At 34.6% G+C, this 15,417-nt stretch overlaps 1 protein-coding gene across 1 annotated transcript in view; it reads left to right on the plus strand.

The window, feature by feature from the left end:
* Window positions 1-15,417, plus strand: part of TMX3 (thioredoxin related transmembrane protein 3) — a 42,872-nt gene that overhangs the window by 12,332 nt on the left and 15,123 nt on the right. The window contains exons 5-9 of the mRNA XM_008685878.2: window positions 4,707-4,752; window positions 6,081-6,161; window positions 9,851-9,950; window positions 10,607-10,684; window positions 12,782-12,848. Of these exons, the coding sequence (XP_008684100.2) occupies window positions 4,707-4,752; window positions 6,081-6,161; window positions 9,851-9,950; window positions 10,607-10,684; window positions 12,782-12,848 (372 nt within the window). The remainder of the gene's footprint in view (window positions 1-4,706; window positions 4,753-6,080; window positions 6,162-9,850; window positions 9,951-10,606; window positions 10,685-12,781; window positions 12,849-15,417) is intronic.

Genomic DNA, 15,417 nt, shown 5'->3' on the forward strand with positions numbered 1-15,417 from the left:
TATTGTTCACTCAGCATCGTGTTATGTATTATGTTGAATTAATAGGAAGGAACCTCTATAGGGCGTGCGGAGCCCATTACATCAAGCAGACCATCTAGCTTTAGGAAAAGGGATGGGGAGCTGGTATGTGAGGACAAGCCTCTGCCAAGTGTACGATGAGTGCTTCCTGTGCTGTATGTCTTTCGTCCTTGGATGTGCAATGCTAAACCCTCCACCCACTCTCCCAAGCTACACGGTAATGCTTGCTTGTAAATCCTCGTGACTACTTGCATCATAAAAACATAGCTTATTGAAAAATCATTCTTTTATCGAAAAGTTATAGCATCAGTCTTCATTCAGCAGGTATTTCATGAGCCCTTACTATATGCCAGAATGTACCAGGCATGTTCTAGGCATCAGGGGTACATCAGTGACCAAAACAGACAACAGTTTCTACCCTCATGGAGATTATATTCTAGAAGGGAGACACAAGCAATTACAGACATAAGTGAATGGTTCTGTTACTTAGTGTTTGATGTCAGCAATGGATGCATTTTCTACTTTATTATAGAATCAAGGAGATGTTTTATGTGTTTATGGAGAAAATATTACTTTCCTAGTATTTTTTTTTAAAAGGCATATTTAAAAACTGCTATCTAGAGATTACCAATAGATTTTGGGCATATAATTCTTAAAGTTTCCTTAAATACCTCAGGGCAGCTCCATTACAGGTATTTTAGTAGAAACAGGTAAAGAAATTGAATTTTTTTTTCAAACTAGCTGTCAGGATTATTCCGTGTCTCACTGTAAATACTGAAGGCTTGGCTGTTTCTGATGTATTTCATCCATCTCCGTAGGTCACTTTTCAGGTATTTACAGCATTAGTGTATCTCAGCGTTTAGTCTGCAGACCACCTGAATTAGGATTACCTGGGCTGCTCAATGTAAATTTAAACTCTGCAGACCCACACTAGCCCTACCCAGTGAAAGTCTTTGAGACTGGGTTACGAGAATCTGTATTTTTAACGTGGACTTCAGGTAATTCTGCTGCACGTCTAACTTAGAGAACCACAGAGTAAAGTATCATTCTGATGAATAGTTATTTATAGGATTGGGCTTGGGGTGGGATAGGATTATTCAGTGATCAAGTATAAAAAATCTCTTAGAGTATTTGAGGGTAGCTTATTTCTCAGTCGTGTTTAAGTGCAGAGATTGGAAGCACAGGCCATCACACTCCGTCCAGCACATCTCTGTGTACAGAATTCTTGAACTAGAGAAATTTGAATTTTGATATCCTGCCCTGTGTGTTTGGAATTTGTATCAGAATTTTCTTGATGCATGGTTTTAACTGATAATGCTATAATCAACATAAAAAAGGTGTATAAAGATAGATATTTTAGCCTCTCTGTACATATCCCTTCCAAAATCAAGTACCAGAATTGTTTCTCATTTGTAAAATATGTTATGATGTTACCTGTAATGGTGTACTGATTTCTGTTTTGAAACCACTGAAATTCTGTTTATTCCTCAACGTAGTGAGATACTTATTTTATGTTAAAGGTCATAATTTACTTCTCGTTGATGTGTAAACTTGGAATGACATTTATCCAATAGCATTCTAATTTCTTGCTCACAGATGATATTGACAAATTAGTTTTACCTTTCTTTCTAAATTATAGGCCCTTTTTGTTCAGGGATTATATTTCAGAGTTGCTCAGTCTTGACACTAAGGATATTTTGGGACAAATAATTCTTTGGGGGGGAAGGGTTGCTGTGCATTTTAGGATATTTAGCAACATCCCTGATCTGCACCCACTAGATACCAGTAACACCCTTCTCCCCATCTCACTCTCCCCCTAAGTTATGGCAACCAAAAATGTCTCTAGAGATTGCGCAGTATCTCCTGGAGGGCAAAATCTCGCCCAGTTGAGAGCAACTGCTGTATTTTGTCCTCTTCATGTTGGACACATAGTAACACTCAGTAAATACTAAGAAAAATAATATTTTGAGCTGAAAAGGACTTCACATTCATTACAGCTCCTCCCTTCTTCCCTCTGCCCATTGTGTAGATGAAGTAACAGCCGGCAGTTAGCAGTGAAATGACTGAGTAATTTCAAACACCAAAGTTAGAGGCAGAATTAGGATCAGAGTCTGAGATCATCATGATTCACATCCAAGCCTAGCTCTACCATCAAGTTGTTATCATATCAAGGAGAAAACAGGAAATAGGGGACTTCGTGTTTCACTTCATTTTATGAGCATTTAAAATTATAAAATTTCAGAGAAGCTATTCATGTTACAAACGGATTCTTGAATTTGTGAAGGAATTAATCTCAGGTTTCTGTGCAAACCATTGTTCTCTAATATGAAAAAATAAAGAACAAAAAGTTAAACTCAAGCTTCATTCACAGTCCTGCTACCTAATCAGTGCTTGCATTCAAACAAGTTACCAAGTCTTCCTAAGTATCAGTTTCTTTACCTGAAAAGTAACATTAGTATCCTTCTGCTCACAGAATTGTCTGGAGGTATAGTTGAAGGTCTATTAAAGTCAGCTACAGGATATTTTACATGTGATAGTTCTTATATATACACTGATGTGTCTGCAGGTAATTACTTAACAGTGAGATCAGGATCAGAAGTAGAAAGGAATTAGACCTAGCATTTGAGGATCTCTGTGTACCAGGCTCTTAGATTCTTTTCCACATGTTTTATTTTAAAATCCCACCCACAAGCTGAAGAAGATGAGTGCTGTCCTCAGAAGGGAAAGAGCTGCCTAGATGATAAATGAGAAGTTGGAATCCTAACCTACATCATTTTAAGTCTATAACCCATGCTTTGCTTGTGTGCTTTTTATATATAAGTGTTTTCCTAGGGAAACCTAAGTTTAAGGTTTTAGGAGTCACTGCCAATTGAAATTCTATCAAAAATGAAGTTTAATGCTCAAAGAGTCAAGGTAAATAGAGTGGGTGGCATTATACATCTCCATCTTACAGATATTCTGAGGCCAGGGAAATGTGATGGGGTTAAATGTGGAGCTGAGATTTTTTTCTCTGAAACCTGTTTTGAGAACCACCACTGTATTTTCTCATTGATTGCATATTTTATTTATTTGATTTGTTTGTAAAAAAACCTTTACAATTAATTAAAGAATTGATAGATGGATATACCTCCCCCTGTCCCCCTGTCAATTATATTAGTCTCAGTTGAAGGTCATAAGGGCTTATGTTTTCCTGACTCCTTAATTTGGGAAGGGGGCATTAAGAACATATTTTACTCACATAATCCTCCCATATAATTTTTGTATTTTTACTCAGAAGTCAATCTCCATAACCACAGTCTTCAGTTAGACTCTGACAGAATTAAATCCTACATTATGGATGGGCACAAATAAATTATGTAATTGCTTTAAGTTCATATAGCTATTCAGAGGCAGGACCTATAGCTTCAGAACCTGAGTTATTTTTGTTACCTCTGCTGTTTGTGCTGCTTGTAATAAAAACCAGTGTTGATCACCATCCAGAACCTTCCAGTCATCTTTCTCTATATGTTTGTGAGAGAAACTCTGTTGATGACAACAGAAGGCTGAGAGATTTTGACTATTATTTTGCCACAAATTCACTTTATCATCATTCTTGTGTAGTGGGCAGTGCTAAGAAACCAGAGTAATGATTACTTTACAGTAATCTTGTACAGAACTCACATACAGTAGTGTCCTCCTCGAAATAAATAAAATTAACAAAGGGAGAGATCATATGAATAAATACATCATATTTTATTTAAACTAGCATATGTGTAAATAGATTGTATATTGTCTCTTAACTGAGGTGGTTTCATTTCTTGGATGTTCTAGTCACCTTGAATCTGTAAAGTAGGATGGTATTAATTTGCAGTAGTGATTTCTGTACCTCTTAAACTGCTAATTCTCTATTTGATTGTTTTTGTTTTTTCTTTCCCTCAAAAAAAGATGCCGTTGTAACAACTGTATCTCATTTAATTAACGTAAGGACTTCAGAATAATCTTTGAAAATATTCTTCTTTCCCTCAAAAAAAGATGCCGTTGTAACAACTGTATCTCATTTTAATTAACGTAAGGACTTCAGAATAATCCTTGAAAATAACTAGAATTATTCTAGGTTATTACAAAAGCAGAAACTTCTAAAGTAGATAGTTGCTTTTAGATCATGTGTTGACTGCAGAAATTAAGTAATTTTGCAAATACAATTTATCTTTTAAAATTAAAGCACAATGCAGTTCTTTTAAGACTTAGAGAACTCTAAAGGAAAGGATGGGCTGTGGTTTTTTTGTTGTTTTTTTGTTTTTTATTTATTTTTATTTATTTTTGCAAGGAACCAATGAGACAAAAAAAATACTTGTCCTGGAAAATGAAATCAAATGACAAGTGAGACTTTATATATTTTTTGACAAGAATATCTTAAAATAAGTACTTCAGAGATAAAATTTTAACTATTCTTTTGGCATTTATTTCTTAATTTGTCATAGCATTTTGTGTGGCCATAGGCTGGATTATTAAGTAATTGTTTTGTATGAGAATGTCATGTTTTTTCTTTTTTGTATGTGAATTTATATTTTTTTTAAGACTCGAAAACAACACATCTTTATGGGTTTGTATAAATATATAAATATTTTTAAGTAAAAGGCTCATTTACTACCTAGTTTCTCATTTTTTAAAAAAAAAATTTAGAATTATTTATTCTTTTTCTTATCAAGGCATTGCTTCAGAGTTTGGAGTTCGAGGTTATCCAACAATTAAGCTGTAAGTTGAGTGTTGTATGTTCATATGTGTATTTTTATTAGTTCACTCTACTTACGTTTTATTACATTAATTTCTAGTAGTGTCCTTGGAGAATTGAAGATTTGGGTTCAGCAATTCTTTCTAGGTGCAGTATGTGATCAAAGGAGAGAGGGACTGCATCTTCCTGCTTTTCTTGGTATTTAAGTGAGTGTGTTGTTTATGGCCAATTCACTGAATGCGCTGTGAGTGTTCACTGCGTGGCAGGCATCCTGCAGGACAAGATGTGCAGTTGTTAAGTATGAAAGATCTTTTACCCTTGAGGAGCTCAAGAGTGTATTATGCTGTATCATGTGAATCCTGTCTCCTAACAAATTTTACTTTTCTGTAATTGAAATAGACCTATTTCATTAGAAAGGAAAGAAACAAAGAGAATGAAATTGATGGATTTAATTCTAATCTGTAAGTGTTGGCAAAGTCTAATATAAAGTGTATAATAAGTTGGGAGAAATGGTTTGCTAATTCTAAAGAGGATATTTCATAATCATAATTTTATTGAATTTTCTCTTGAGTTTCATCCTTATTTTGGCAATGTGTGAGTTGAGGAATTATTTTTAAACTTATTTTTATAATAAGTTTTATTTCAGTGTTTTAAAATCTCAAATTTCAAAATTTAACTGATTTTAATTTTTTATTTCTTGGGTTTTGTGTTGACTTTCTTCATTCCCCTACTTTTAAAAAATGTTGTTAAGCCTCTTTTACTTGTATTAAATGAATTATCCTTTCTGTTCTTTTTTGTTTAATTATAGATGTTCTGTTGTGCTTTCACATTTTTTTTAAATGTCAGTTGGACACATCATTGACAGGCTTTTGGGAAATTATCGTAATTTTATAGAATGGGTGTTTTATGCCTTGTTTTACTCTGTAATCTTGGAGCATCTTTCAAGTTCCTGTGATGTTGTGTTGCTTAAAATTTGTTTTCCCTCTACCAAAATACTATTAATTCTCTATCATTTTTTTAACTAGAGAAGATAGAATTATGATGCTTTGACAAGCTCTTGACCATGAATGTGTAGATTATGCACTTTTCAGAAGCATAGACACAATGCAACTATTAGATACAAAGCAAACTATTTTCAAGTAATTTTAATAAATACAGCCTTTTTCTTTATATTTTGAGTTGTTGGTCCCCTTGGCCAGTTGCCTACTGTATTTCACATGGTTATGCTACTTCTGAAACAATTCTGCATTTACTGTTTTATATACTATAATTTTATATTACTGTAATTTGCATTAACTGTTAAAACGGTTGAAATAATCTAAGCTTTTATCCTTTTTCTTTTCTTTTTAAGATTAAAGGGGGATTTGGCATATAATTATAGAGGACCACGAACTAAAGATGATATTATTGAGTTTGCTCACAGAGTGTCTGGGTAAGTTTTTATTAGGAAAGGGTTTTACTATATGATTACTAATATTTTATAGCAAAAATTTCCACAGTAGCCAAAATATGGAAAGAGCCCAGATGTCCATCCACAGATGAATGGGTAAAGAAGAGGTGGTATATATGTGCAATCAAATGTTAGTCAGCCATCAAAAAGAATGAAATCTTGCCATTTGGAACCACATGGATGAAACTAGAGAATATTGTAAGTGAAATAACTCAGAGAAGGACAAATACCATATGATTTCACTCATGTGGAATTTAAGAAATAAAACAAATGAACATAGGGGAAGGAAGAAAAAATAAAATAAGATAAAGACAGAAAGAGGGAGGCAAACCATAAGAGACTCCTAACTCTAGGAAACAAACTGAGGGTTGATGGAAGGGATGGTGGGTGGGGGGTGGGGTAACTGAGTGATGGGCATTAAGGAGGACACAGGATGTAATGAGCACTGGGTGTTATATGCAACTGATGAATCACTAAATTCTACTCCTGAAACTAATAATATACTATATGTTAACTAAATTGAATTTAAATAATTTTTTTTAAAGATACTAATACTTTAAAATTAGATGCAATTTTGGGGCACCTGGGTGGCACAGTCGGTTAAGTGTTCGACTCTTGATTTTGGCTCAGGTCATGATCTTGGAGTCCTGAAATCGAGCCCCACGTTGGGCTCCATGCTGAGCATGGAACCTGTTTAAGATTCTCTCTCCCTCCCTCTGCCCCTCCCCACCATACATGTGTGTGCGCACGCTCTCTCTCTGTCAAAAATAATTAAATAAAAATTAAATAAAAATAAAGCTAAATGTATTTTAATAGACCATATTGAACACACATTTTTTTAGGGAATTAACCTAAATAACATCTGTTTGTTCATTTATGACAAAAGTTATGCATGTGTAGCATATGCATAGAGATACTTTAAAGAAACAAAAGGAACTGTGATTTGTATTATATTTGTTAACCTCATTAAATTCATTTCATTTGTAGAGAAAAAATTTTCCTCAGTGGATTTTTTATTTTTTTAAAGATTTTATTTATTTATTTGACAGAAAGCAAGAGAGCACAAGCAGGGGGAGCAGCAGAGGGAGAGGGAGAAGCAGGGTCCCGCTGAGCAGAGAGCCCGATGTGGGGCTCGAGCCCGGGACCCTGAGATCATGACCTGAGCTGAAGGCAGATGCTCAACCCACTGAGCTACTACCCAGGCGCCACTGCTAGTGCATTTTTTAATGCATTTTCAGAATTTGATTACTTCTAACAACCTTGTGAATTGTAGTTTTTTTTTACTGTAAATTTGCTTTTATACTTCTTCATTTATGTCAACTTATTTTTCTTGTTACTTAAATTTCACAGTTTTTAAAAGAAACCCCACAATATTATTGTTCTGAACAGCCTTGGGCTTTAATCCCTGGCCTGTGATACTGGAAAATTCTTTCTTAGATACAGCTAAAATACTTTCCTTTATGCCAACTGTGAGGTATTACTACACATTGCTTAGAATGTGACATAATTAGAGAAAGACAATTATCATATGGTTTCACTCATTTATGGAACATAAGAAGTAGGAAGATGAGTAGGAGAAGAAAGGGAAGAAGAAAGGGGGAGGTAAACAGAAGGGGGAATGAACCATGAGAGACTATGGACTCTGGGAAACAAACTGAGGGCTTCAGAGGGGAGGGGGGTGGGGGTATGGGATAGACTGGTGATGGGTAGTAAGGAGGGCACGTATTGCATGGTGCACTGGGTGTTATACGCAACTAATGAATCATCAAACATTACATCAAAAACTAGGGATGTACTGTATGGTGACTAACACAATATAATAAAAAATTATTATAAAAAAAAAGAATGTGACATAATTAGAACCCCGATACTTATTTGAGTTACAGATCTCTGAGATTTTATTGCTAAGAAAACAAATTCTAAATATTTCCTGTTGGTTTGAATGTGGTGATTTTGTTTTTTAATCTACATCTATCTTGCTGGGGTATAAAGAAAGTTGGTGCTTATAATTATTCAATGTAATTATGTGGAACTTATTAAAGAGAACATTTATCAAGGTAGGTTAAGCTATATTGACTTTGAAAGTATAAGCACTTTTTTGTGAGTTTGACAGGATACACTGATAGCTTTAAATAGCTTTAAAGTAAATTGAAATATCACGATGGATTTGTTGAGTGGCATGGCACTGGATAGCTTGAATTATTTGAGAAAAGGCAGAATTAGGAATGATCCTTATTCAAGTTTGCAAAGCTTATTAATATAATTTTCACTATTTTCTCATCAATTGCATATTTCATTTTCTTTGCTTTCTGAATAAATTGTGAGATAAGTTTATATTATATGAGGGGATTACTATGGGATGTACTTTATTTCCTGTGATTAGATGGCCTTCATGTTTTGGCAATGTTTAATGAGTTTTACTTTAAGCTTAAGATGGACTTCTCCTGATGTAACTAGGGGTGACTCTGTTGCAAATGAAATTTCATGACTCAGTTCTGGGGTTGCATCACTTAGCAGTTAATTACTGAAGTATGAAAATAGAGGCTAGAGTGGAGTGATGCAATGCATCTAAGGAATTGTGCATTTTGAAAATATGTTTGCCTTTGCAAACTCTGTATTTTTTCTTTTTGAAAATTTAGTGGAGTAAAAATCTGATAGTACCATGCCTCTTTTTTAGTTTTTTAGTAACATTTTGCATGTTATATGTTTTAGTAACATTTGCAAGTGATTTGTGTTATAATAACCTTTGATGTAATTTATTTCTCACTGTATTTGGCTTTGAAATATGCTTGCATAGTATAAGTCTTTGTAGAGTTTTGTTTTCTTTTTATGAGGTTCTTAGGTACTATTATGACTCTCGCTTTCCATTTTATTTTTTCTGAAAAGAATAACATACTTATGAAACATTTAGATTTTAACCTCTATAGGGTATTTTAAAACTAGCCTTTAAATAGACATAAATCTTCTTAGCATAGTATTATAATTTCCTGGGATAGGATTTCACAGTATGTTAATGTGAATGACCTTATGAAAGGAAAAAAAAATTCTCATGTGGATCCTTTTGTTTTTAGCTGAGGGCTCTAAATGGATTATAGTTCTGTTCTTGACTGTCAGAATATTGGCTAAGATGGTACTCTCTAAAGGGATATATTTTAAACAGAAGGGGAATGAACCATGAGAGACTATGGACTCTGAGAAACAAACTGAGGGCTTCAGAGGGGAGGGGGGGTGGGTGAATGGGATAGGCTGGTGATGGGTATTAAGGAGGGCACGTATTGCATGGAGCACTGGGTGTTATACGCAAACAATGAATCATGGAACACTACATCAAAAAATAATGATTTACTGTATGGTGACTAACATAATAAAAAATTCTAAAAAATAAAACTTATTTTTTAAATTGATAGAGTGGTGACTAACATAACATAATAAAAAATTCAAAAAAATAAAACTTATTTTTTAAATTGATAGATTAAATTGTGGGTACTTTGTTTTCATTATGTGAGTACACTAGTGGTCATGGGCTAAAGTTTTATTAGATTTATGTGGATTGGGTGATTACTTAAAATGCAGTTAATACAACATTAAAGCTTTGTAACTTTAGACATAAATTACGTACTGTCTTTAGTTCAAATGCAAGTTTGTTTTCTGTTTGTTTTGTTTTCAAACAGGGCTCTAATTCGGCCACTTCCGAGTCAGCAAATGTTTGAACATGTGCAAAAGAGACATCGTGTATTTTTTGTTTACATAGGTGGAGAGTCACCTTTGAAGGTATCAAATGGTTTTATTTTTAAAATTCACAAATACAGATGAATTGTAATTTAATTTTCTGTATAGCCAAAACTTGACCCAAAACTCAAAATTATTTCACTCTTATTGGAATTATTTTACTTCAATCTAAGTATTTTTCTAATGAAACACTTTCTTACATGCCCTGTATTATGTTTGCCTTCCCGAAACAGAAATGAATAAAAAGATGTTGCTTGCCTTGGTATTTCCTGTTACTGACCTGGTTATTCTGATTTTGTGTTCCTTTTTAGCATTTTTGGCTCTTTGAGACTATGTAGTGCAGTTTGAATGTAAACTTTTTGAAGATCATTGTGTGTGTGCGTGTTTATATGTGTGCATACATGCACAGATCTCTCCTGTCACTATCCAAGTAAATTAAGAAATACAAATTGAGCTTATATTATATGTAATTTTATTTAGAGGAGTATGAAAACATTGAGTTACAGTGGCCTTTTTGCTTTAGAAACAATTTATTACATATGTTGCTTATATTCCATCATCTTTTCATGTAAAAATACTTACGGCATCAAATTGGAATGATGCTGCTGGGGATGATACTACCTGCTCTGAATGGTTAATGAGGAATGAATTCTGATCTTAATATTTAAATCACCTCTTCTGTGTTTGTATCTTCACAGGAGAAATACATAGATGCTGCTTCAGAATTAATTGTATATACATACTTCTTCTCTGCCTCAGAAGAGGTGGTTCCTGAGGTAATGTTTAAAAATGGATTTAATGACTTAATTTCATTTTTTAAATTATTACTTGATTTTATTTATTAGATTTATTTACTCTCATTTGTGTAGAAACAGTAAACATGTTAACTCTTTACTACAGTACTAGATTGTTAATAAGCAAATACCACTGGATTCATAGCATTTAGAGACTATGTTTATTACATTGATGCTTTTTTCTCTTTAAAATAATAGCAGTAGTAAGAAGTGATAGCTCAAACCGTGAAGTTGGTTTATAAGTAATAGAGTGATTAATGTATTTATATATATATCAATTCACAGCTGCTGCTTATCTGATCATGTGCTGCACTGTGTGAAGTTCTGGATAGTTGATGACAAGCAAGATCATAAGAGTCCTGAGAGGGTGGAGCCTACGTTCTCATGGGTAGAGAAAGTGTACTAAGTTTTAGTGTTGCAGGTGACATCTTTTGGGTCCTCAGCCTGAGATAGTCATCTTCAGTAAACAGATATGTAAAAGGGATATAACTGCGATGAAAAAGTAAAGGAGCATTGTGATAGTGGGGACATGAGTGTGGGATGGCTGCTCTGCACCTAGAACATCTGTGTGGGTGGGCACAAACAGTATCTGCTATGAGGGCATTCTTCTGGTTACTATGTATTGTTTTTATTGTTATTGGCCTCTCAACTAGTTTCCTCAGACATTCCTTAATTATTCCTGCAAATATCAGTATTTTTCATCTCTTTTTTGTCTGTGTAATGGCTACAAAAGTTGGCTAGGGGAATCTGTGTTCTTTCAGAGTAATATGAGGATGTTTACTCCCATAGAGAATTCTTAAATAACGACAAAGCCCGTGATTTTGTATCCCCCCCCCATATTTTGAATTTTAATGTTTGGTCATGCAAACCTTCCTTGGCTTTACAGCTAGTATTTATGAAAACCCTAGTAAGTATATTAAGGGGACATAAAGATTAATTAAGGCAATTTCTGACCTTAGGATACTTAAAGGTGAATGGAGAAAAATGGCCTGTAGACAAATAATTGTAATATAAGATGAACTTAAAGGAACACAAGGGAAGAGGAGGAGGGATTCAGAATATGTGGAAATCAATGTCTTCAAGGTTCTATCTATATAGTAATGTTACAGCATGGCCAACTCAGGGGTATCCTTGAAAGAGAGGGTCACTGGATGCTGTAAAATACTTGCAGAGCACCTTTGTGGATGACTTGCCAAGAGCAGGTGAACAGAGGCGTACTTGAGGATAGAGCCTTACCTAAGAGCTTTACCGCTGCCCTTCAAATAGTTATTTTCATGGTGCTGTACCATTTTTTAGTAGTTGTGTAAGAGATCATTCCATATTACCCGAGGATATGCCTTCCTCCTTCTCTATATTTCTATTTTATTGTTACGGTTATTTTTATTTTATTAGTTATCTAATGATTATTTGTTGTTAGTTTTCAGTATTATCACATCACGTAATAGTTCTGTGTGGCTCACCCATGGGGATACTGATTACTATAATTTTAGTATTTTGAAATAATTATAGCACAGGTATAAGAAGCAAGTACCATCGGAAATAATTTCTTATTGTTAGTTGCCATTGTAAGTTCCCATTTATAAAGCCAGTTTACATTTTAAACCTGCTCTCACATATGTTATTAGATCTAACTTTCCTGACTCTGCAGTGAGGTGGGGACTCGGTGTCCCTGATTTACAGAGGACGAAGCCAACTCCCTAGGACAGCAATGGTCTTCCATGTCACACGGCTGGGGAACGGTGGGGATGGACTTGAACCTACCAGTCCTGATTGTTACCTTAGCCGCCACTCCATACCTCAGAGTGTGTCTCGTCCTATACTTCCTGGGATGTCTTTGGTCTCTTATCAGCTCTAAGAATAATCACGGTTTTCTCAGTAGCAAAGGGAACTGTGCCAGGGGACATATAGAGATAAACCTGTCCTTGGATGACCTTGGGATTGATCGTGCTCCTTTTAACTGTTTGTAACACTTTTATTGTTGTGGTTTTTTTCTAGTATCTTTCAATACTTTTGAAATCATAGCTACCAATTAAAAATTTTTTTAATGGTAAAAGTTATTTACACATCTGATTTTTGCAGTATGTGACACTGAAGGAGATGCCTGCTGTGCTTGTTTTCAAAGATGAAACTTACTTTGTTTATGATGGTAAGTTCCAACATTTTAACCATATAAAACATGTTAAAATTAAAATGCTGTGGCTATTATACGACGCAGGCATTGATGAAAGATTTGGTAGATGCAACTGCTGCTTACATTTCCCATTAGTTGAATGACTGACAGATTTTTCTTACTCTTCAACTTTAGTTTTCTCATCTAGCGTGCTTTCTGGGTTCTGCCTATAATGATTTTTTTTTTTTTTTTGGTCAAGTCATTGGCCTTTTGAGACATGAACTCTATGCATTTCTGTACATTATTTTAAAACATTCAAAATTATTTGTATAAAAAGAAGATCTAACATTTCAGACTCACAAAAAGGTGAAGAAATAAAACCCCTTCAGTAGTGGTGAAGCCCCTGGAGGATGTATTCTTCCATAGCTCCATCTCTGCCTCCCTGACAGAAGTAACCGCTCACCTGTTGTGCAGCATTTCTTCATTGAAGTAAATACTTGGTCTGTTTTTTAAAATACTTTCATTATACAAACATAAATCATAATAAAGAGAATGCTAGAATAGTAAAATCCTATATATATACCCATCACCCAGGTTAGACAGTTAACCAAGATCTTAACACATTTGCTTCAACAATTTGTTTTCTTCGTTGAAATATTTTAAAGCAAATCCCAGAGGTTTTTCATCACTGTGTGCTTCATTGCAAAATGTCCTTTTTTAAAAAATAGAATAACTACATGCTGTTATAACACTTAATGAAATTCACAATAATTCCTTGGCCTTGTCAGATACCTACTCCCACCATTCCCACACTGTGCAATGAGGTACCTCAGTCCGGTACAGCAAAGTCACAGTGGCTCCAGGAGAAATTTTAAATTTCAAAGTAAACAGTGAAACTCAACATCTGTCAGATACCACACAGCCACTCAAAAGCAAAAGTGAATGCAAAGTCATGCCTAATACTATTCTTTGAAACTTTCTAAATTACAGTTTAATAAAGTAGAAGCTTCAGTTTCTTTCCACTAGCTACACTTGAAACACTCAGTGCCCTTGTGTGGCTTTCTGTTGCCATGTTGTAGAGCGCAGATAAGGAACATTGTATTCATTGCAGAAATATTCTAGAATGTTATTTTATTTATTTTTTATTTTTTTTTAAAGATTTTTATTTATTTATTTGACAGAGATAGAGACAGCCAGTGAGAGAGGGAACACAAGCAGGGGAAGTGGGATAGGAAGAAGCAGGCTCATAGCGGAGGAGCCTGATGTGGGGCTCGATCCCATAACGCCGGGATCACGCCCTGAGCCGAAGGCAGATGCTTAACCGCTATGCCACCCAGGCGCCCCAGAATGTTATTTTATAACAGAAAAGAAACTAGGACTACTTGAGAGCTGTAAGCTTTCATTTGCTTAAATAATCCAAATGAATAGAATATTGGATAAAAGGAATATTCTGATTTTTTTTAGTAAAATGAACATTTTAATTATTTTAACAATCATGAAGGTGAAGCATTTCTAAAATCTCCTATCTTCATTATTTTTAAATAAATATGAGGACTGAATTTTATTTTTTGCTATAGTATAACAACTACCATTTGTTATATTTTATGCAGCAGGTACTAATTATGGACTTCACTTGATGTTTTCATTTTATCCTCTCCATAATCTGTGAGGGTAGATAGTAAGGCAGATAGATTACTATCCTGAGATTATGAAAGAGATAACTACGAGTGTTAGAGAAGGGGATAGATATATAATGAAATCACAAGTTCATTCAGTTGCTCATTCATTTGCTCACTGGATACTTATTGTATTAGATATTGGGCTTGAAAAGGAAGTTAAGAGGAACTTGCATGTATGAAAATACGAGAAGGAAAATAAGGCATATCTGCACCAATTCTATCCATTTGCTCTTTGATTACTGCCCTCCTTGAATGATAAGCACTTATATTGTCTTATTTGATCATTACAACAATGCTTCTGAGATCAGTATTCTTACTATTTTACAAATGAAGAAATAGGATTAAAGAGGGTTTTTCCCCCCTAAGTTAAAATAGTTAATAGTATAATCAAGTGTCAGCCTTCCGATCTCTTGTTCTAGTTCTAATATGAGTTTAACACTTCAGGGAGCCATTTTGTTTATTTTTGGAACAAGCCTGATCATACCTGTTCGGATCTAAATCTGTTCTTTAATCATGGCTAAGAAAGTACCCCTCCTCTTCTCTCCATGTTTCACATGTGGCCTCCCATGAGTGGCCAGGAGGAACAGGGTAAGTATCTTTAGCTATTGGAGAGGCCGTCGTTTTCTAACGCACAGCAGTTGGTATGTAGAACCTGTCTGAAGGCTTTAGGTAACACAGAGAGTTTACCTCGAATGCTTAGTCTAATACTTAATTGTTGTCAATAAGTTTAGAAGCTTTGGGATAGGGGCTCAGGAGGATGGTTCATTTTCTACCGAGTTTCAAAAAAATCACTTTGTATAATCTTAAAACATTAGCTTTGGACCTGGAGTGGAGATTGTGGCCCCAGTACTCAACTCCTAGTTCTATGTTTATTTTTCTAATTTGTAAGTCTGAATCCATAAATACTTTCAGATTTGCATTATGTC

Source organism: Ursus maritimus, unplaced genomic scaffold (genome assembly GCF_017311325.1).
Source record: "Ursus maritimus isolate PB19 unplaced genomic scaffold, ASM1731132v1 scaffold_18, whole genome shotgun sequence".
NCBI lineage: Eukaryota > Metazoa > Chordata > Mammalia > Carnivora > Ursidae > Ursus > Ursus maritimus.